The following is a 22,495-nucleotide window of genomic DNA, read 5'->3' as shown; positions in this document are numbered from 1 at the left end:
ACTTGAGATAGCCTGAGTTTGCTGGGGGCTAACCCACTGACGGATAGGGATCATCCACCTCAAGGACAAGCTGTGGAGTAGGAGCAAAATATCTCTGAACCACATTAAACGAACGTGTTAGCAGTTTGCATTCTTTCCTTTAGTGTTTAGCTTGTTTGTTTTGTTTGAATTCCGCTGCGCAAGCTAATATCGTAGGAAGAGAGATTGATTTGGGGGAGCCGTCTATCCAACCCCCTTCTAGCCGGCCATCGATCCCTCATAGTTTAGTCGAACAGATGCACGACTGAGAGAGTTTTTGTGGGAGAACACAGGTGGACAGAGGTTCGCTTCCTGCTCTTCCTCTCGCTCTCTCTTTTGCTTACGCTACTCTGCTTCTTTTGCTCACGCTACTCTGCTTCTTTTGCTCAAGATCCAGCCTTCTTATATAGGAGTTCTCACCTTTCTTGCAATGCATGACCAAATTATAGTCATTTAATGTTGTATTTAATGTTGCCATTAATGAGTTTAATTTCTTCATTAATGTCGAGACATTACAGAATCATCATTAATGAGTTTAATGTCACCATTAATACTAAGATATTACAAAGTCACCATTAATGAGTTTAATGTCGCCCTTAATATCAAGATGTTACGAAATCACTATTAATTTCATATTAATGTTTCTGTTATACTCTTGAGTGGGTAACGAAAGAGATTCAAATGGCAAAGCGTTGGTTCATTCTTTTGGGCACATTTTACCTCGACTGGTCCAACATTCAGTGCGCGCAAGTCATGTTCGCACATGAGTCAACTTAGTTCATGTCACGCCTCGGGGGAGTCCCTGTCCGAAGAAATTTTGACAGCACCTCCCCTGTACAGTTGACAATCTGAAACTTTCTACAATGCCCTCAGGGCCACAGATACCTCGGCCCACACGGTCAGAACAATAATAATAATAAAATACAACACATAGACATCCACGCAGTTTAATAGTTAACAAACTAGAACAGTGCTAAGAAGACTCAAAAACAACTCTACTCAACTACACCTATAAAGCACAAAACCGATGTCCTACTCCACTACACCCATAAAGCTCAAATCCGACGATGAAATCAACTCACCTCTTCTGCCGTCTAGGTAGGCATGTAGTAAAACAAATCTAAATAAAACTCATCGACAATATCCATAAAGTAAACTAATACAAGTCTAGATAGTGCAATAAGAAACATAACAAAAGACCAAATAAATATATATCGTCTCTGGAGCTTCAGGGGACTAGCAACTGAAACTCTCCGGACAGCCTCAACCTGAAAATAGTAAACATCCACGGGGTGAGTCAACTCCTCAGCGGGTAACAACTGATATGCATAATAAAGAAAATAACAACTAGCACTAATCATGCGTACAGTCTCCTGATATAAGAATGATCAATGCAACTGAAATAAACATGAGAAAACTGTACTGACCAGAACTTGAATATAAGTATAACAAGGTCATCAGACCGAGAGTGTCATAAATCCTGTATGCATGTCAATCATATGCATCCATCCAAATGTAGCAAATAAATGCAGCAAACATAAGCAATAAATGCATCATGCATATGATGCCAATGTCATGGTCACCCCTGACGCCAGTCAGCCATCTCACACACGATGGTGAGACCAAGTGGACGGGATGCTGTCGGAGTACACCTATCCTCCTACCCCAAATCATAAGTGGGGGAGCACAATGCTCTCATCTCTCTGTACACGATGATGGGGAGGGATCCCGGCGTGCTACCACGCTGCAGTCACACTACCCATGAGCGTCCTAGCGGAGGACCACTGAGCAAAACTGACGTGCTACCGCGCTGCGTCGCGCTACTCATGAGTGGACCAGCGGAGCACCGACAGAGATGAAACTGGCGATGTGCTCAACAATAATGGAGCAGACTATCACACAGCATGCAATCATGCGAATGGTGCATGACACTAAGCATGGAAAAATCCTGAACAGGATAGCAATATCCATATATATATAAAATGTGTACCATAGGACAAAGAACAAAATCAAAGGTACACAGATCAGATAAGGTATAAAAACCTAGATCCTGAACATAATAAACACATGGTGGTGTCACTACCCCTATAAGCATGTATAATCAGGTAGGTACTAACATGAAGTGCATAATAAGTAAACAAAACAAGCATGTAACAGGTGTCGGGTAGTGATCAACTGAAGCAGATAAGAAACATAATCATTGTTATTTGTTAAAAACACTACTATGCATATCAAATGACATAAAGTCAAAGTACCCACCTCTAATAGGAAGGATCGTATCCGGTCCAAATATGACGTCGAGATACTCATCTCGCGTCAAAGTCCTGTATCACCAACATAAATATATTTTATTTAGCTACATTCCTATAAATAGCTAAATAAAATCTCTTACACTAAATTAGGGCAAAACCCTAATCAACACAATATCATAAACCTAATTCCATTTACACATAAACTTAAACTTAAATAAATTTCTGTACTATTCATTTCTTATCCTTTCCTAGCTTCAAATCTGTGTATGCTACAGCAATGAAACTATTCCTCTACTCCTTACCTTAATACACAGCCGTGCTTTTACTGCTGGAACAAGGGGATGTTGGATGGGTTGCTGCCGAAACCATGAACTCCCCACAGTACACAATTTCTGCTGAAATCTTTCCCTACAATTTAGTTCAAGGTGAGATCAAGATGGAGATCATGAATGCAACAACAACCTAATCATCTTACCTCTTCCTCTCCACTGGTCGGAGGTGATCAAGGATCCGGCGACAGTGCTAGGGCACAGGTGCGCCGGTGGTGGACTGGCAGTGGCACGACAGCGGCGCTAGGGCACAGGGGAGGGTCAACGACACTCTTAGGGCACAACGTTGTTAGAATGTATACTAAAATGCTAGCTTTTGGTATAAAATATTTATCTAGAAATAAGAATCACATTGGTCAAATGTCTACAAATGTAGTTGTTCAATTAATTTATATTGTAGATAACATGGTGTGTGGTGTCACACACAGAAGATCATGTTATCAGTACCTTATAAATTATAAACAGTAGCTCACGACCATGATGGAAAGGAACAAACCATTGGAAGGTCTAGTGTAATTAGGTGTTAGTTTATCTTAACTATATAATTACACTAGTATACTAAGAGTGTATTGAGTAGGACCATTAGAAGTCGTTTCTTTTATACTAACTTTATAAAGGAACAAAGACCTCAGTTATTATAGAAGTGTGTGCTCTTAATCCTAATATAATAACAAGCACATATATTTGATATTTATTTATTTAATTTATCAATGGGTGAGATTTAGTTCGATGAATCAATAAGCCCGATAAGTTGGGAAATGATATCACTTATAGTGTGTGTTGTTGATTATAGAAGGAAACTGTGTCCTAGTAATCTAGGTTGAGAATGTCCCCAAGAGGAGCTCATAAGGATTGTCATGTTAAACCCTGCAGGTGGACTTAGTCCGACATGACGATGAAGTTGAGTGGTACTACTCTTGGAGCTAGATATTAATTAAGTGAGTTGTCAGTAACTTACTTAATTAGTGGATTTCTTGGTGTGGTGGCCGACCCTTCCCTTTCTCTTCTCTCCTCTTGTTGTGGCCGAAATCTATCATCTCTTGGAGCTTGGAGGATGTGGCCGGATCAAGGAAGGAGAAGAAGGAGAGAAAGCATGCATCCCTTGGAGCTTGGTTGGTGGAAAATTCTTCATCCTTTGAAAGTTCTTGTGCTTGGCCGAAACTTGAAGAAAGAAGGAAGAAGGTGCCTAGGTGGTTCTCATCTCGGAAGATCGTTGCCCACACAACGTCCGAGATTAGAAGAGGAATATGGTAGAAGATCAAGAGGTCTTTCTTAAAGTATAACTAGTAATTTTTCTTTCCGCAACATACTAGTTATTTTTGGAAATAATACTAAATACAAGAGGCATACGATTCTAGTGTTTCGAATTTGTTTTCGATATAGTGTTCTTTTGTTTTTCTTTTCCTTGTGATTTGATTGTTCTTTTTGGTTGACCTAAAGTTATTTTAGGAAATTAAATATTAGCTTTCCTTAAAAGGTTTTGTCTAGTCGGTGGTGGTTGCTCCCATATCCAAGAAGGCCATGTGCCTCGCCACGTCAGTACTGGGAACCAATTTTGGAAATTAATATTTAATAGAATTAATAACTTAGGTGATTTGGATCAAACGTGTTAAGTTCCGCAGGAGATCCAAGTCAAAACCTAAAAGAACAAATAGATTAAGTTTTGGATCAAACGTGTTAAGTTCCGCAGGCGATCCAAAATTTAATTTAAAAGAACACATGGTAGCTAGGAAAAGGTTCAGACCTTTGTACAAAATTTTTGGACAAAACTCTAGGTTTTCCGAGTAGCAACCAACAATTGGTATCAGAGCTAGGGTTTTGCCTCTGTGTATTTGGTATTAGTTTAATTATGCACATGTCATACACAATTTAGGCAGGTTAATAGTAGGATGTGCTAACTTTGTGGATACAGGATCCAACTATTATGGCTTATAGTTATTATATGTGTGATTGGACCCTTGGACATGTCAAGGGCATTTTATTGTGTGTGCATGATTGTATTATAAAATACAACAGGAGCTGTATTTAGTTTTATTAGGATTTTATTTTTTGATCTAGTTACATGTACATTCCTTTTATGGAATATAGGATCGATGGATGTAAATTTTATTTTATGTTCGATCTAGTTTACATGTACATTCATTCGAGGAATATAGGATCGAAAAATGTAAAATTCTATTTATGTCGCGGATCGAATCTTGCAAGGCGTGGAACTTTTTTTTGAGGACCAGAGGCGCAGCGGAACAAGGAGTAAGATGGATGCGACAACTAGACCCGGTGGCGGTGGCCAAAGATGGCAGCAGCTAGGGTTGGCGACACACGGAGGACAACAATAGATAAAAGTTATAATAGTTGAAAATTAGTTTTTCTATTTATTGCTTTTTATGCTGTGTTGTGTGTGCTTGTTAGTATGCATGTTAGGTAGACTAGCATAGTCAAAATTCCTCACTTTAAATAACTAAGTGGGAGAGGGATTTATTTTAAATAAATTCCACGGTCTCCATTACTGGTTTATAAGTGATGTAACAAGCTTGCGCGTTGGCTTTGAGTGCCTTCCTCCATATCGGATGAGCTTGTTTGCGGATCACTAGATTAAACTTCCATTTTGGATGACTATAGGAAGTTAATTAAGAGCGTGTGATCTTCCCCATCGGAAGGGGCATAATCTTATTAATGTACTTAGTGTCAAGTAATGGTATACACTTAGTCACGTCTAATAGTATCCTCCCTATCAGAGTCACTGCTATTATTTGTGTGACCGAAGAAAACCAACTATTAATTTGTCAAATAAATAGGTTGACAAGATAATAAAATTAAAAAACCCCTCTTACGAATGTTTGATTTTGTATACGTCCACACTATCGTGGCATACAAAATTCACGGTGTTTGAGGTAATTTTATTTGTCATAAAGATTTATTGACAAGGTAATTAATGGGTAAACCCCTCCTCTTACAAATGTTTAATTTTGTATACGTCCACACTATCGTGGCATGCAAAATTCACGGTGTTTGAGGTGTTGGTGAATTTAAATAATGTTGTTTGAGGAATCAATATTATTTTAAATTCAAAAAGTTTTGACCAAATATTTGATCAAAGACAGATCAACTATTGATTTTATTCGTCATAAAGTAAAGTTGACGAGATAATAAAATTAATGAATAAAATCTCCTCTTCGATTTTGTATACGTTCACACTATCGTGGCATACAAAATTCATGGGGATTTTAAGGAGTTGATCTTGACCAAATATTTTTGTGATTCTTAGGATTTAAAATGTTTGTCAATCCCCTAGTAGTCATACTATAGAAAAAACTTAGTAGTCCCAATTGTAATGATTGGAAATAGGACTTGGACATTAAGGTAGACTGTCTTCTTAGAATTAAGAATAATATAGGTGTATTTAATTCATTAGTTGAAACATGTTTAGTGGTGTTATCTACCAGAACCTGGAGTGTAGATACAGATGTCATTAATCATGTCCGCAATTCATTGCAGGGTTCCAGGAAACTCGGCAACTAAATGAAAATTAAAACACCGTCCACATGGGCACTACTGTAAAAATGGTAGCTGTTACAGTGGGAGATGTTTATCTTTTGATAAGAATAAAATATGGATTTTTGAGTAATTGTCTTTACGCACCAAGTTTAGAAAGAACTAGTTTTCAGTTTCTAAACTATTCAAAGAACTTGATATTCTGTCTCTTTTAATAACAAAGTTGTTATTAAGAAAAAGAGGGAAGTTATCTATTCTGGTACGTTGGTTGGTAATTTATAAATCCAATAACTCTCATGATGTAACAAATGGAAATTAGTAACGCATCTTCTAACTTTAAGAGAAAGTAACATTCGGAAATAAACCAATTATATCTTTGGTATCTAAGGCTAGGTTATATTAACTTAAGTAGGATTCATTGGTAGCTGATGAACTTTTGGATTCATTAGTAGTGGAAATCTTTCCAACCTGCGAGTCTTACTTGGAAGGAAAAATAACCAAGAAGCTTTTAAGTCTAAGGGGTATGGAGTCAAAGATATGTTGAAATTGGTTCATTCTGATTTGTGTAATCCTATGACCATCCAGACAAGAGGTAGTATTGAATATTTCGTCTATTTATAGACAACTATTCAAGATACAAATAAATTTACTTAATGTACCGCAAGACTAAGTACTTTGATTAGTTCAAAGAGTACAAGGCTGATGCGGAGAAATGTTAAAGTAAAAGTCACTATGGTAAGATCGTAGTGGCAAGTACCTCTTGGGAGAATTTAGGAGTCACTTATCAGAAGTAGGGATTCAATCCCAACTAACTGCACCTGGTACACCCCAACAGAATGGTGTAGAAAAAGGAAGGTATAGGACTCTTATGGAAATAAGTAGATTGATGAGTTATTTAGAATATTACCAAAATCATTTTAAGGATATACTGAAACGAAGGAATTATAGTACACTTCAAGGCGGACCTCTACAGTTTCTTTGCTAACTTATTTCGAAGCATATTCGGATTCGGGTAGTCCAGCACATATGCAGAAGAGAGACAATGATAAGTTGGACAGGAATTCACTTGTTTGTGGATTATCCTAGAGAAATGAAAGTAGGTTTATAGTCTTAAAAATCAGAAGGTCATTGTTAGCATCAATGACCGATTTTTAGAAAAGGACTATGTAATAAACCATGTGCCCATAAGAAAATTTGTTCTTAAGGAAATAATAAAAGACATGTCTAATCTAGTACCAACTGTACAAGATGAGATAGCACAAGGAAACTGCAACACGTATCACAAATGATACACAATTGCAGAAAGTGCCTTGTCGTAGTGGGAGGGTTGTTAGGCAACCTAAAAGGATTCATGTTTTGGGAGAGTTTTTGGACTCGATCCCTGGAGGACATGAACCGATCTCCGGACATATGATGAAGCACTCCAAGATAAAGATGCAACATCTTGACAAAGAGTAATGAATAATAGAATTAGAATATATGTATTCTAATAAAATCTGGAAGCTTGTAGAAACACCAAATGGTGTAAAAGCCTTAGGGTGTAAAAAGGTCTATAATAGGAAAAGAGGGATAGACAGGAAGGTAGAAACTTTCAAAAGCTAGGCTAGATGAAAAAGGAAACTTTTTCACTGGTAGCCATGCTTAAGTCTATTCGGATTCTTTTATCTATTTAGCAAGTGGATGTCAAGACAGCATTCCTTAATGGAAGTCTTGAAGAAAGCATCCATATAAAGCAACCAGAAGGGTTCATTGTAAAGGGCTAAGAGAATCTTGTGTGCAAGTTCAATCAGTCTATGGACTGAGGCAAAGCTTCAAAGTCTTGGAACATCCAGTTTATCAAAGTAATCCAGACCTATGGATTTATTGAGTAAACGGATAAGTCTTGTGTATACAAAAGGTGTGATGGAAACGTGGTGGTGTTTCTTGTACTATATGTAGATAACATTTTTGATAGGTCTTCTAATCCAGACCTATGCCAGAAGTAAGGGTATGGTTGTCCAAATAATTTGATATAAAGGGCTTGGGAGAATGTATATATTTTTGAGATTAAAGTAATAAGGGATCGCAAGAAAATATATATATATATATATATATACCCAAGCTTAATACATCAGAAAAATCCTTGCTCGTTTTTAGCATGCAAAACTCCTAGAAAGGTTTCTTACCTTTTAAGCATGGAGTGTCTTTATCTAAAGAGATGTCTCCGATGACATCAAAGGAGATTGAGGACATGTAGGCAGTTCTTTATGCTTTGACAGTTAGACAACCTAATGTATGCTATGCACGAGATCAGAAATCTGTTTTGCCAAGGGCATAGTTAGCATATATCAAAGTAACCCTAGACAAGGACATTGGACTGCAGTAAAGCATATATTAAAAGTACCTTAGAGGCACTAGAGATTATATGCTAGCTTACAAGGCAGTTAATTTGGTTCCTATAGGTTGCACGGATTTTGACTTCCAATCAGATAGGGACAATAATAAGTCGACCTCGGGGTTTTGTGTTTACTTTAGGAGGAAAAGTCATAACTATGGAAGAGTGATAAGCATAGGTGTTTTTCTGGACTCCACCATGAGTATATGGCAAGCCTCTGAGGTAGCCATAAAAGCTGAATGACTTAATAACCTCAAGATAGACTTAGATATGATTTCTAGTTTGTCCAAAGATTATTACAATTTATTGTAATAATAATGGTGCAGTAGCAAACTCGAAGAAACCATGAGTCTATAAGGCAAGTAAACACAATAGAGCGCAAGTACTACCCAATACGAGAAATTGTATAACGAGGACAAGTTGTTGCCTCCTAGATTGCATTAGATGATAACCTAAGGTCCTTAAGGCAAGAGCTTTTTGAAAGGCATGAGAATCAGATGTATGGCAGCAGATATGACAGCTTAGTCTTTTAGTATAAGTGGGAGATTGTTAGAATGTATACTAAAATGCTAGCTTTTGGTATAAAACATTTATCTAGAAATAAGAATCACATTGGTCAAATGTCTACAAATGTAGTTGTTCAATTAATTTATATTGTAGATAACATGGTGTGTGGTGTCACACACAGAAGATCATATTATCAGTACCTTATAAATTATAAACAGTAGCTCACGACCATGATGGAAAGGAACAAACCATTGGAAGGTCTAGTGTAATTAGGTGTTAGTTTATCTTAACTATATAATTACACTAGTACACTAAGAGTGTATTGAGTAGGACTATTAGAAGTCGTTTCTTTTATACTGACTTTATAAAGGAACAAAAACCTCAGTTATTATGGAAGTGTGTGCTCTTAATCCTAATATAATAACAAGCACATATATTTGATATTTATATCTTTAATTTATCAATGGGTGAGATTTAATTCGATGAATCAATAAGCCCGATAAGTTGGGAAATGATATCACTTATAGTGTGTGTTGTTGATTATAGAAGGAAACTGTGTCCTAGTAATCTAGGTTGAGAATGTCCCCAAGAGGAGCTCATAAGGATTGTCATGTTAAACCCTGCAGGTGGACTTAGTCCGACATGACGATGAAGTTGAGTGGTACTACTCTTGGAGCTAGATATTAATTAAGTGAGTTGTCAGTAACTTACTTAATTAGTGGACATTTGTTATCTTAAACACAGGGAGACTGACACACTCATAATAAGAAGGAGCCCAAAATGTAATTTGGGATTGGTGCGGTAGTTCAATAATAGTTCTTTAGTGGAATGAATTATTATTGATGAAATTAAGTTGTGTGTTCGGGGCGAACACGGGATGCTTAATTTCATCAGGACACCAAAACCAATTCCTCCTCTCCGTCCCTATCGTAGCCTCTTGTATATAGAGATTTATACCCACCACATACCCATCTTCTTACCCATCCAATGGGGCCGGCCAAGCTAGCTTGGAACCCAAGCTAGGGCCGACCAAGACCAAGTGGATGAGCCATGTAGGTGGCCGGCCAAAGCTTGGGTCCCAAGCTTAGGTGGCCGGCCACTAGAATATTAAAAAGGATTTTTATTAAAATTATTTCTTATGTGGATATCATGATTTTAAAAGAGAGTTTAAAAATTAAAAATTTCCTTTTATAGCTTTCTACAAAAGATTAAGAGAAGAGATTAATCTCTTTCCTTATTTGTAGTTTAAAAGGATGGTTTTAATTTTTGGTAAAAACTTTCCTTATTTGTAAATCATCTACATGTTTAAAAGAGAGTTTAAAATTTGAAATCTTTCCTTATTTGTTGATTAAAGGAGGATTTTAAATTTTAAGAAAACTTTCCTTTTTAATCATGTTCATGATTTAAAAGAGAGTTTAAAAATTAAATATTCTCTTTTATAAGTTTCTACAAGAGATTAAGAAAAGATTTGATATCTTTCCTTATTTGTAGATTAAAAGAGTTTTTAATTTTTATCCACATGTTAAAAGAAAGATTTTAATTTATTAAATTTCCTTTTTATAAACCAATCATGAAGGGATAAAAATTATTGGAGAAATTTTATAAATTTCCGGAAGCAAATAAGGAAGTTTTAATTTATGTTTAAAATTTTATTTGCTTGGAGATTTTATGGTGTGGCCGGCCATTGCAAAATTGAAAAGAAAAATTGTTTTTAATTAAATAAATTTTCCTTTTCAATGGCAAAAGAATTAAAGAAGTTTTTATTAAATTTTCCTTATTTGCCAAGACCAAGGATTATAAAAGAGGGGATAGTGGAGGCTTCAAGGCTAAGGACTCTATTCTATTTTTCTCCCTCTTTTTCTTGGTGTGGTGGCCGACCCTTCCCTTTCTCTTCTCTCCTCTTGTTGTGGCCGAAATCTATCATCTCTTGGAGCTTAGAGGATGTGGCCGGATCAAGGAAGGAGAAGAAGGAGAGAAAGCATGCATCCCTTGGAGCTTGGTGGTGGAAAATTCTTCATCCTTTGAAAGTTCTTGTGCTTGGCCGAAACTTGAAGGAAGAAGGAAGAAGGTGCCTAGGTGGTTCTCATCTCGGAAGATCGTTGCCCACACAACGTCCGAGATTAGAAGAGGAATACGGTAGAAGATCAAGAGGTCTTTCTTAAAGGTATAACTAGTAATTTTTCTTTCCGCATCATACTAGTTATTTTTGGAAATAATACTAAATACAAGAGGCATACGATTCTAGTGTTTCGAATTTGTTTTCGATATAGTGTTCTTTTGTTTTTCTTTTCCTTGTGATTTGATTGTTCTTTTCGGTTGACCAAAAGTTATTTTAGGAAATTAAATATTAGCTTTCCTTAAAAGGTTTTGTCTAGTCGGTGGTGGTTGCTCCCATATCCAAGAAGGTCATGTGCCTCGCCACGTCAGTACTGGGAACCAATTTTGGAAATTAATATTTAATAGAATTAATAACTTAGGTGATTTGGATCAAACGTGTTAAGTTCCGTAGGAGATCCAAGTCAAAACCTAAAAGAACAAATAGATTAAGTTTTGGATCAAACGTGTTAAGTTCCGCAGGCGATCCAAAATTTAATTTAAAAGAACACATGGTAGCTAGGAAAAGGTTTAGACCTTTGTACAAAATTTTTGTACAGTGGAACCTCTAGGTTTTCCGAGTAGCAACCAACAAGTGCGTCCTTGCCGACGAAGGTAAGAACGGAGATCCACCTGCACAGCGACGACTCTGGGAGAGGGGAAATCAGACAGAGGCGAGGGCTTGGGTAGCTGGCGATCGGCTCGGGGACTGCAGAGAGGCTAGGGCTCGGCGTTGCTCTGTCTTCCAGCGTCGGCCGTGGCGATCAGGAGACGCTAGAGGAAGACGGCGTCGGTGGTGTGGCTCGGGAGGGAAAGGAGACAATGAAGTGCTCCGTGACGAAGAGGAAAAGAAGAGGGGAGAAAGGAACCGTCGCCTATGGTTTGGGGAGAAACGGACGTGGAGACGAAACGGGGAAGAGAAAATAAGGAAAATAAAAAGGAAAAAAAGAATTTACTCGTTAAATTGGGGTAGCCTAAACATGCTTTCCTGGGGCCCATAATTGATCCCCGTAACTCGTCCATACGAGCTCTGAAAAATTTTCAGGAAATTTCTAAAAATTCCGAAAAATTTCCTTATCATTATTCGCCATTTTTCGATATTTTACAGTTCAATACAATCCAGGCCCTAATTTGTACCCACCCTTGCGCACTCACGCGTGAGAGAATTTCTCCCCATGTATATGTTTATAACATCAATACATGTGTCATAATTTAAACTAAAATAAAACCAAAAGTCTTCTAATGTGAGACTAAAAAATCATGCACATGCAATAGTCTCTTCGTTTCGACCTCTTTATTCCATTTACATTTCCAACACTTACACTGACATCTTAACCATAATATACTTCATTTACAAGATATCACAAACATACATTTCTTAAAAATATCATGCTTACAGCAAAAGCTCACAATTTAAATATTACATTCATCATAAACTTTATTTTTTCCCAAAAAAACTAACCATTCACTATTCTATTAAATCTTATCTTGATTGCCACATAAACTTTATCATAAATTTCATCAATCTTCATAAAGTAAGAGTTCCTCCATTTTTTCTTAAATAATAGGAGGACAAACACACTCCACAAGCCAACAAAATATCCAAGTGCACTACCAAGATAGATAATTAGCACTGGGGATGACATTACATGTTCTTTGCTTGACACAATGATAGTATTGTTCCTAGGAAAGCAACTCTTGTTTAATAAGTCTCCATAAAGATAAGGATTGCCAATATAAATGGATGCATCATCTAGTGTTTGAAGCTGACTTCCACAGGGAATGTTTCCAGACAGGTTGTTATAAGATAAATTCAAATGGCTCAAAGCATTTAATTGTGACAAGCCTTCAGGAATAACCCCTGATAAATTATTAAAAGACAAATCCAAAGTTTCCAATGAACTCATTCCACCTATGCTATCTGGGATCTTGCCTTTGAAGTAATTCCTTGATAAATTCAAAGTCTGGAGTCCAGCAAGATATCCTAATTCTTCAGGAATCTCATCTGTCAATTCATTGTTTGAAAGGTCTATACTCTTAACAAGATAAAGAATAGATGAAAAGGTAAGTTGGCTTCCTTTTGTGTCTAAAGTAATACTTTCGCTTCCGCTAGAAATTTGTATTGTGTCTGATATTGCCATTTGCTCAAACCCAAAGGGAGGAAGTGGTTCTACTAATGTCGAAATCATTGTGCTGAAATTTCCAAAGGAATGTGGTATTGACCCTGATAATTTGTTATTTGCAAAATCGATAATTTGTAGATAGTGTAGCAGATGTCCAAGTTGTGGATCAATATTGCCAATAAACATATTTGAGCGCAATTGAAGAATGCGCAACCATTGCCAACTTTTCCCAATCCACAAAGGTATATTTCCAAAGAAGTTATTGTCGCCGAGATCAACAACCAATAGTTTATCACAATTTTGCAATGATGATGGGAGATGCCCTTTTAGATTATTATTATTCAAGTGCAGAAACATAAGATAGGCCAAGTTGCCAAGAGAGCTTGGAATTTCTCCAAAAAGCATATTGTTTCCCAAACTAATATAATAAAGAGATGAACCCTCCTGCCAACACTTGGGAATTTCTCCGGATATTTGGTTGTTTGATAAGTTGAGGTGTTGAAATGTAAGAAATTTACAAATACTAGATGGTATGCTTGCATTAATTTTATTATACGAAAGAATTAAATATTCTAATTGTGGTGTGAATAATGTTGGTGGCAACGGCCCTGAAAATGCATTGTCAGATAAATCTACCAAATTTAGGTTGGGTGGTAAATGAGGAATTGGACCTTCTAGTAAATTCGAACCAAAATTTAAATAAAATATATCAGTCAAACTCTCTAGGGATACTGGCAAAGTACCACTAATTTTATTATGGGAGAGATCTAAAAAATAAATGATAGAAAAAGAGTTCCAAAACCATTCAGGCAAGTTGCCCTCTATACTTGTATTGTACAAGTGCATTAACCTGATGGATTGTTGTGAACGAAGCCATGTAGGAAATCTAGGTCCTAACTTACAAGAACCAAGGCTAATCAACTCTAATTGAAAAGGAGGTGTCCAATTGTGGTCTATTGCTATGGTGAGAAAGTGGTTATCAGACAAGATCAAAAACACTAGTTTTGTTAGGTTGGAAAGGTGGAACTCGGTAATATCACCCTTAAGGGAATTAACAGAGAGGTCAAGATCCCTTAAGTTGACTAGTTTCCCAATCTCAGGTGGTATTAATCCAGAAAGTAAATTAGATTCAAGAAATAATTGGTTTAAAGTAGTTAAATTCCCTAATTCACTGGGTATTGGACAAATTAATGAACAATTAATAAGGCGCAGTGTTGATAAGCTTGATAGATTCATAATCCCCATTGGTAAAGAATTTCCAAGTAAATTATAGCTCAGGTCGAGGTATGTTAGATGCTTCAATTTTGATAATGTATCAGGTAGGGGACCGGAGAGTAAATTCAAAGAAAGATCAAGATACGTGATGCTAATTAAGTTGCCAATTTCAATAGGCAACGTTCCTCTAATTTCACAATCGTCAAGTTTAAGAGACGAAAGGCTTGTGAGATTCGACAACCAATTAGGAAAAGAAGAGTTGAAGTTATTGAAACTAAGATGGAGAGTTGTGAGAAGTGTGAGGTTGAGAGGGAAATTGAGAGAAAGGGGGATATTACTAATTTTACAATCATCTAAATGTAAATGTTGTAGGGAAGGTAACATGTTGACTGCTGAAAACCAATTATGGGAGACAGCGCTGAGATCCAAAGCAGACATGCCCAGATAAATCAAAGAAGAAAGGCCGGAGAGCCAGTCTAGGCTGTGGACAACAACTGTTGCAGAATTAGGATAATGATAGGCATAGAGAAGAAGATAACGAAGATCAGTTAAGTTTCCGAGATGAGGGGGAATGATTCCACCGAAGTTGGAGTCAGAAAGATCAAGATACCTGAGTTTGTGAAGAGAACCAACGAGAGGTGGAATTTGGGTGCCCTCAAAGTCATTGAAACTGAGATTTAAGCTTTGCAAATGAGTCAAAGACAATAATGAAGGATGCAGCAGCTCACCCCTCAAACTGTACTCCCACCAATTGAGTTGGCCACCAATCGGATTTTGAAGGTTGAGCTCGGCCACTCGTACGCTGCCCGTTCTGTTGTAGCAGACTACGCCAGTCCATGCGCAGCAGTCGTCTCCTTGGGCCTCCTGCCACGAAGACAAGCAGTCGAAAGGATCTCGGATGGCGGCTTTGTAATGCAAGAGAGCATCTCTCTCCCTCGGCAAGCATCCCTCGCTGCTCACTCTCGCTTCTACTCCAGCTACCTCCGCAAGAAAGAAGGCGAGGATGATGAGCCAACAAAGCAGGACAAGATCTGGAAGCTGATAGTAGCACTGGGGGTGGTGCAGTGGCCATGGCTCACGGAAACAGAGTGTGCTTCTTCTCCAGGCCGTTGCCATACTCTTTAATTTAATTGGTGGATTCTTATTAATTTTGCAGGAAACCAATGGCAATGGCAATGCCTATTTATATTAATCTTGAAGAATGAAATGAAGAGTCTATTTCCCTCCGCCATTAATCATTATTGCAAGAATCAGTCATCGTGCTCTAGCTACTTCTGTGGAAATTGGCAATATAATATTCATCTATATATTATTATAGCAAGTGGTCCATAGATCGATCGATCGATCGTTTTCTTGTGTGGAAATTTGGGTTGGGTGATGGAAATTGCGATGCTTTTTCCTGACGCTCATGAGACGCCACATTAATGCAGCTGAGGAGACGGCAGGAGAGTGACAAATATAATATACCGTAATCTAATTTGGCATGCATGTTAACATTGCATTGCCAACCGTTTTTACATTTTGAAAAGTTACATAGTTTTCTTTGTAAATAATATTTAAAATGTCAACAATTATATTTAATTTCTTTGTGGTCAACGGTTTTATTGTGAATAGTTATGTCCAATTAACATGATTAATGAATGATTATATCCTTTTTATGATTAATTGAAAGAACTTTATTAATAAGTATTCTTGGTCAAATTAAATTAAAGATAATAATCATTCTTTATTTTTATACAAATAATCAAAGAATTTGCTATTCTAAGGACATCTTACATATTTTGTACCTGCAAGTGTAATAAAATAGTTTTTTTTCCTATAATGACAAAAAATTTAATTTTCTATTGTATCAAGTTTAAATGAGTTTACAACTGATAAATAAATTAGTAATTGGAGAAATTGATCTATTAAGGACTACAAGAGAAATATGTTTCTAATCGAAAGATTAGAAATTCTTCTACACTTTACATTAAATCACTCACTGTCCGATGTTGAAATTCTACCATACGATATATGCCTTCATTCGACATCGACACTAATTAGAGTCGTCTCAAGACCGGAAGATCACAATTCTTCCATACATAATGACTTACACGAATCATCACTCATTTTTCCTCATCCTAATTATCACTCAAGGAGGGGTCAATAGATTTGTCGTCTTCTTCTGTGGAAATTAGAGTCATGGAAATTGCGATCGATGCTTAATCCTGCTGATCATGAGACGCCAACAACTTTGACGAGCAGACCAAGTCAATGACGAATAATTAATGCAGCTGAGGTGTGTAACTCACGGCAATGGCAGTGACAATGCAGCATAATCTTTGGTGGATTTACCTTCATTCGACATCATTAGAGACGTCTCAAGACCGGCACTGCCCAAATTAAGATAATAAATAGTTAGAGACGTCTCAAGACTGGCACTGCCCAAGGATCACAATTTTATTTTTCCTCATCCTAATTATGACAAAGTAAGTGTCCCGTGTCCCTCAATAGATATGTCGTTTTCTTCTGTGGAAATTAGAGTCAATGACGAATAATGTAGCTGAGGTGTGTAACTCACGCCCATGGCAATGCAGTGCACCATAACGAAGACTGCGTCTGTATCTGGTGGAAGTATATTTCCCTCGATCGGCCATTTTTGCAATAATTCAGTTGTTGCACTCTCTAAAATTATCATTCATCCATTGACACAGCGGATAGTTATTAATTTCATTGATTTACATATGAATATCGAAAGTGACTATCGAATCAATTAAATTGTATATGAATATATAACCTGTTGATTTGAAAGGCAATACCAAAAAAATAAAAAAAACAGCACAAAGGAGGTGACTAAAATAACATTAATCAAAACTCCTCTTACATCAACTCAAACAAATGTTTATATAAACTTTAAACTTTAAGATTCAAAGAATGAAAGCAATCTTAATATATTGGTCTAAATTCTTATTTTATAAAGAAAGAAAATCTTTTTAGAAAAATAAAGAAATTATCAAAAAACACTTTATATATATATATATATATATATATATATATATATATATATATATATCAAAAAAGATAAAAATAACTTATAATATTATAAAAGTAAAAATTATGAAAAATATCCTAATAAAAAGACTTAAATTACTTTTCCAATTTACTTTTATGTCTGCATCAATCAGCAAGTAGTGGTCAGTCATCTTGTTGTGTGGAAATTTGGGTGATGATGGAAATTGTGATACGTACTCTGTCCTAGCTGCCGGTTATGAAACGCCAGCAACACTGAGGAGCATACCAAGTCAATGGCGAATAATGCAAATGACATGTGCAACTTGCTAAGTACTCCAATTAACTTAGAGCGCCTACTAGGTCAAGAATGCAACCTCTTTTACCACAAGTATATTTTTTTCTTCTTTTTTTCTTTCAAGATCAAATTTCTATTTTATTTATAATCAAGTTTAAACAAATCTATCAAACAGAAATATATATGACCCATTTGTTTTTTATAAGAAATTAAACAAACATGTTCTGTACGTAGAAACATAGAAATTACATTTGTGTTTCTGATAAGCATTTAAACTGGCTGATTTGTGGTACAAACATAGCGTTTTTTTAATAAACAATTTCCGTTATTTGTTTATAAATAAATGAATGCATAAGGAATTATATATGTAAGGAGAAATTAAGGCACTGGAGGACGCGTATTAAGTTTAAAGGTGGTGCTTAAAACATTTTAACATTTATTGATGACTAGTTCGGCTTTAATTACAACTTTTTAAGAGTAAAAAGATAAGAAGCAATCTTATCTTGACTTAATAAGAGATAGAGATTGTGGTTAAAATAAGAAAGTGTATTTTTAGTGAAACTTATAGAGAACTTATGCTGTGGAAAAACTTCTCAAGGAAAAGTGGAAAAAGAAGGAATTGAAAATGGAGAAAAAAAAATTAATAGAATAACTTAACCTTTTAAAAGATTTTATCAAACTTTTAAATTAATTAAAATATCCTAAAGCTTTATTTACCTATCATTACTTTTAGGGTTTACCACCTATAATGTTTTTCGAATAGTCTTGTTTTACCTTTAAAATTTTTCCACAACACATCTATTACCCATATCCATGTTACTTATACTAAATTAGCTATCGCACATTCACATTATATGTGTAATATAATACATAAATATTCATAAATTAGTATCCTAGGTCCATAAAATCAGACTTGTTAATGGTGAGTTAGGCCCATGTAGTAGTACAATAAAAAGGCAATGTTCGAGAACCCAACAATAAATTATTATAATGGACACTTTTTTAAAAAAAAAATTAATTTAATTTCATAATTGATCGTAGCTAAAAAGTCAAGAAATGTTGTTTTCTAATGTCGCAAGTTCAAGGTATTTATAGAAGTTTCTCTGTAAGTAATATTGTCAATCCTAAGATGTGAGATTAAATAAAATCATAACAATACATATTTTTAATTAAAATAACTATAAAAAATTACTAATAAATTTTAAAATTATTTTTAATGTGAAAAGGAAAAAATATTAATATAATTTAATTTTAAATTTTACTAAAAATTAATTATTAAAATGCTTAGATTCTTAATAAATAGTTAAATGATATAAAATGAAAATAGCATAAGTGAGTTCTTTATATCATAGTTTACATCGTCAGCGCAACCATAACATTGTATCTTTTGTAAAATATTGTAACTATATGCTTCCTAAAAATATCATGCTTACAATGAAATTGTAAGGTCACACTTCTAACATGAAAAATTACTAGTGATCCCGTCCGGAAGCTGAGTCGGATGGAGGCGAGCCTTGATGTATTAGAAGTTGACGGAAAGTCGCCGAAGCGTCGGATCTACTGGTACCCCCCTGGAAAGGTTTGCACGGGCGGCTGACGTAGGAAGATGACCAGGACGATGACGCTGCTGCTCTGCGCACACTCAGACGAGCCCACGAGTCGTTAGAGACTAGAAACCAGGGAAAAAGTCCCCGGGTCAGGCCCTCCGACGCTCAAGTCAGGTACTTTGTCCCCAGAAAACACAGAGAAAGGATGAAAAGTAAAGACTGGTGAGAAATGACGAGTGAGCGTACCTGCATAAGGGACAAAGCATCCCTTTTTATACTGCAACGGCTGTCTCTGGGACCTGGCGGGCGTCAGGGAATGTCAGCTGTCAGACTTTGTCTGGCGGTGATTGACACGTGTCTCTTCCTAATAGGCTGGCGGCAAAACCGAAGGCGTAGCGAGCCCTGATTGTTAGCATATTCCCTGACACATTGATTGTTCTCTGACATTCTCTGATAAGCGGTTACGATTCCTTGGCTTGTTTGTCTTGTAGTGCCTAAACGCTAGGTCTGCATCATGACCTGCTTTGATCCACTGCTATCCATGACTTGTACGTTCCGACCTGCCAGACCGGTCTGTTTCCTGACCTGAATTTGTCTACTGTAATCAATGGCTTGCACGTTCCGACCTGTCCGACCGGTCTATTTCCTAACCTGCATTTGTCCACTGTAATACATGGCTTGCACGTTTCGACCTGCCCGACCGGTCTGTTTCCTGACCTGCATTTGTTTACTGTTATCAATGGCTTGCACGTTCCGACATGCCCGGCCGGTCTATTTCCTGACCTACATTTGTTTACTGTTATCCTTGGCTTGTATGTCCCGACCTGTACGCTGGGTCTGTTTCCCGACCTGCTTCCGTTTACCATTATCCTTGACTTGTACGTCCCGACCTGCACGCTAAGTCTGTTTCTCGACATGCTTCTGTTCACCGTTATCCTTAGCTTGTATGTCCCGACCTGTACGCCAGGTCTGTTTCCCGACCTGCTTCTGTTTACCGTTACCCTTAGCTTGTATGTCCCAACCTGTACGCTAGGTCTGTTTCCCGACCTGCTTCCGTTTACCATTATCCTTGGCTTGTACGTCCCGACCTGCACACTAGGTCTGTTTTCCAACCTGCTTCTGTTCACCATTATCCTTGGCTTGTACGTCCCGACCTGTATGCCAGGTTTGTTTATTCTACGCCCAGGGCCTTCTTTCCTTTACCTTGGCTTGTGGGCTCAATCCTCAACTATACCTGGCCCGTGGGCTCTGTCTTTGACCGCCCCGTCAGCTGAGACTTTGACCCAGGCCACATAAGTTTGACTTCGGACCAGCCATGGAGGCTTGACTTCTGACCTCCACGTAAGCCTGACTTCTGACCTCCACGTAAGCTTGACTTCTGAGCACCTCATCTTACAGACCCCACGAACATGCACCGTATCAACTTAGCTATTAAAAATTTATCATTGACTTTTTCAACAAAAACCTAATCATCCATGCACTACATTATTCAATCCTATCTTAATTGCCCTACTATGTTACAGTAAGAATACCTCTATTTTTTATCTTGAATGGCACAAACACACTCCACAGGCCACTAAAAAACCTAGAATTAATACGGCATTTAATTTTCATGACTAATTAGAGACGAAAACATATAATCCAACTCTAATTAGTGATGATAATTTATTTCTGTCACTAATTAGAGACAGACACGCATAATCCATTTCTAATTATATTAGTGACGACAATTTATTTTCATCGCTAATTTACGATGATTATTAAGTTCCATCTCTAATTAGAGATAGATATTAAATTCCGTCTCTCATTAGAGACGGAAATATATATTTTCTATCTCTAATTACAGATGGAATTTAATATTCATTTCTAATTAGAGATGGTTATGAAGTTTATATATTCCCTCACTAAATTGAAGACGAAATTAATATACCATTGTTTATTTATAATTAGGGATATATTTTCGCTACTTATATAGTGATGGAATATTTATTCTGTCTCTAAATAGCAACGGAATATTCTTTCCATCGTTAATTAACTATGGAATATTAACTTCCATTGCTAAATCTCAAATCAAATTAGGATTCCCAAAAATAGACACTTCTCCTTCGGTCATCTCCTCTTTGTTCTGCAACATTCTCCGACGATCTCCTCTTCGGCAGACGCACGCTCTCCCCTCTGACGGCTAAGTAATGTTCTCTCATCTCCGGCTACCTCTCCCATCCCATCTCCGGCTATTCACGCGAGCTTGGTCGGGCACGGACAAGTTGGTCGTGGTCCCTTGGTCGCGAGCTTGGCCGGTCACGGCCAAGCTGCTAGTGGCCCCTTGGTTGCGAGCTTGGGCGACTGTGACCAAGTTACCCGCGACCCCCTAGCCGTGAGCTTGGCCAACTATGTCTAGACCTGATCATGATTCAGAACTGACAGTTCGATGGTTTGGAATCGATAGTTCGACAGTTCCTGTGGAGTCGACCCTTAACCTTAACCATCTAAGATGGTTATGATTTACGGTTCGGAACCGTCTGTTCAAGAATATATATATTTTTAAAAATTGTAAATTTATAAAATTATTTGATACTGTTAGAGTACTTACTAAGAATAATTATATAATAAAAAAATATTAATTAGTTATTAATTAATTAATTAATATATAATAAATGATTATAAATTACTTAATTAATAAATATATATTTAATTTTTAATTATTAAAAGAAAATATAATAAAAGAAACTGGTTATTAAACAATTAATTAATATGTTAAAATATTAACAGTAATAGTGTAGTTGGTTAGACTTCCTTTTCGTCTATTCAGCTAGTGATTTGCTTTATTAATTTTGCTGCTTGTTATGCTTGTGTTTTCAGCTTTGGATTTTCTTCGAAGTCTGAAGTAGACAGTTTTTGTATACTTACGATTCAATTCAACTTAGTACCTCTTGTTAAAGAAAAAAAATCGAAGAACAATAATTATTAAGTTATTAGTGTTGAATATGTATGAATGGAGAAGAGGTGGAAGAGGATAGAAGTTCTATTGTGAATGAGACTTTAGTCCCACTTTAAGAGTTTCTTGGCATATTAGTTAGTTTATATTCGTTCACATGTATTGAGGATACAAACAATTGCATGGGGAAAGACTCTCTCATGCGTGGGTGCACAGGAAAGGTGCAAATTCAAAGCTCGAATTACACCAAACCATGTTGACTAGTGTACAGGCACGACCTGCGTGCACCGAATGCCGAATCAGTCGGTGCAAAATGTAACTTT

The 22,495-nt window shown here is 36.6% G+C and overlaps 1 protein-coding gene across 2 annotated transcripts; it reads right to left on the bottom strand.

Moving 5' to 3' along the window:
• Positions 1-1,139: 1,139 nt before the first annotated feature.
• Positions 1,140-15,620, bottom strand: LOC122002855 (receptor-like protein EIX1). Of its 2 annotated transcripts, XM_042558208.1 has the most exons (2): positions 15,133-15,620; positions 1,140-1,286 (listed from the first exon to the last, which is right to left on the bottom strand). In XM_042558208.1, exons 1-2 carry the CDS (start codon positions 15,518-15,520, stop codon positions 1,282-1,284), a joined length of 393 nt encoding a protein of 130 aa, XP_042414142.1. In that variant the 5' UTR covers positions 15,521-15,620; the 3' UTR covers positions 1,140-1,281. The 2 variants fall into 2 exon arrangements, with proteins under 2 accessions (XP_042414142.1, XP_042414141.1); XM_042558207.1 differs by lacking the exon at positions 1,140-1,286 and having other exon boundaries at positions 12,249-15,619.
• Between the last annotated feature and the right edge of the window lie 6,875 nt (positions 15,621-22,495).

This window comes from Zingiber officinale, chromosome 7A (genome assembly GCF_018446385.1).
Source record: "Zingiber officinale cultivar Zhangliang chromosome 7A, Zo_v1.1, whole genome shotgun sequence".
Taxonomy (NCBI): domain Eukaryota; kingdom Viridiplantae; phylum Streptophyta; class Magnoliopsida; order Zingiberales; family Zingiberaceae; genus Zingiber; species Zingiber officinale.
The sequence above is the reverse complement of the archived record's forward strand: the minus strand, read 5'-3'. Positions and strand labels throughout refer to the sequence as shown.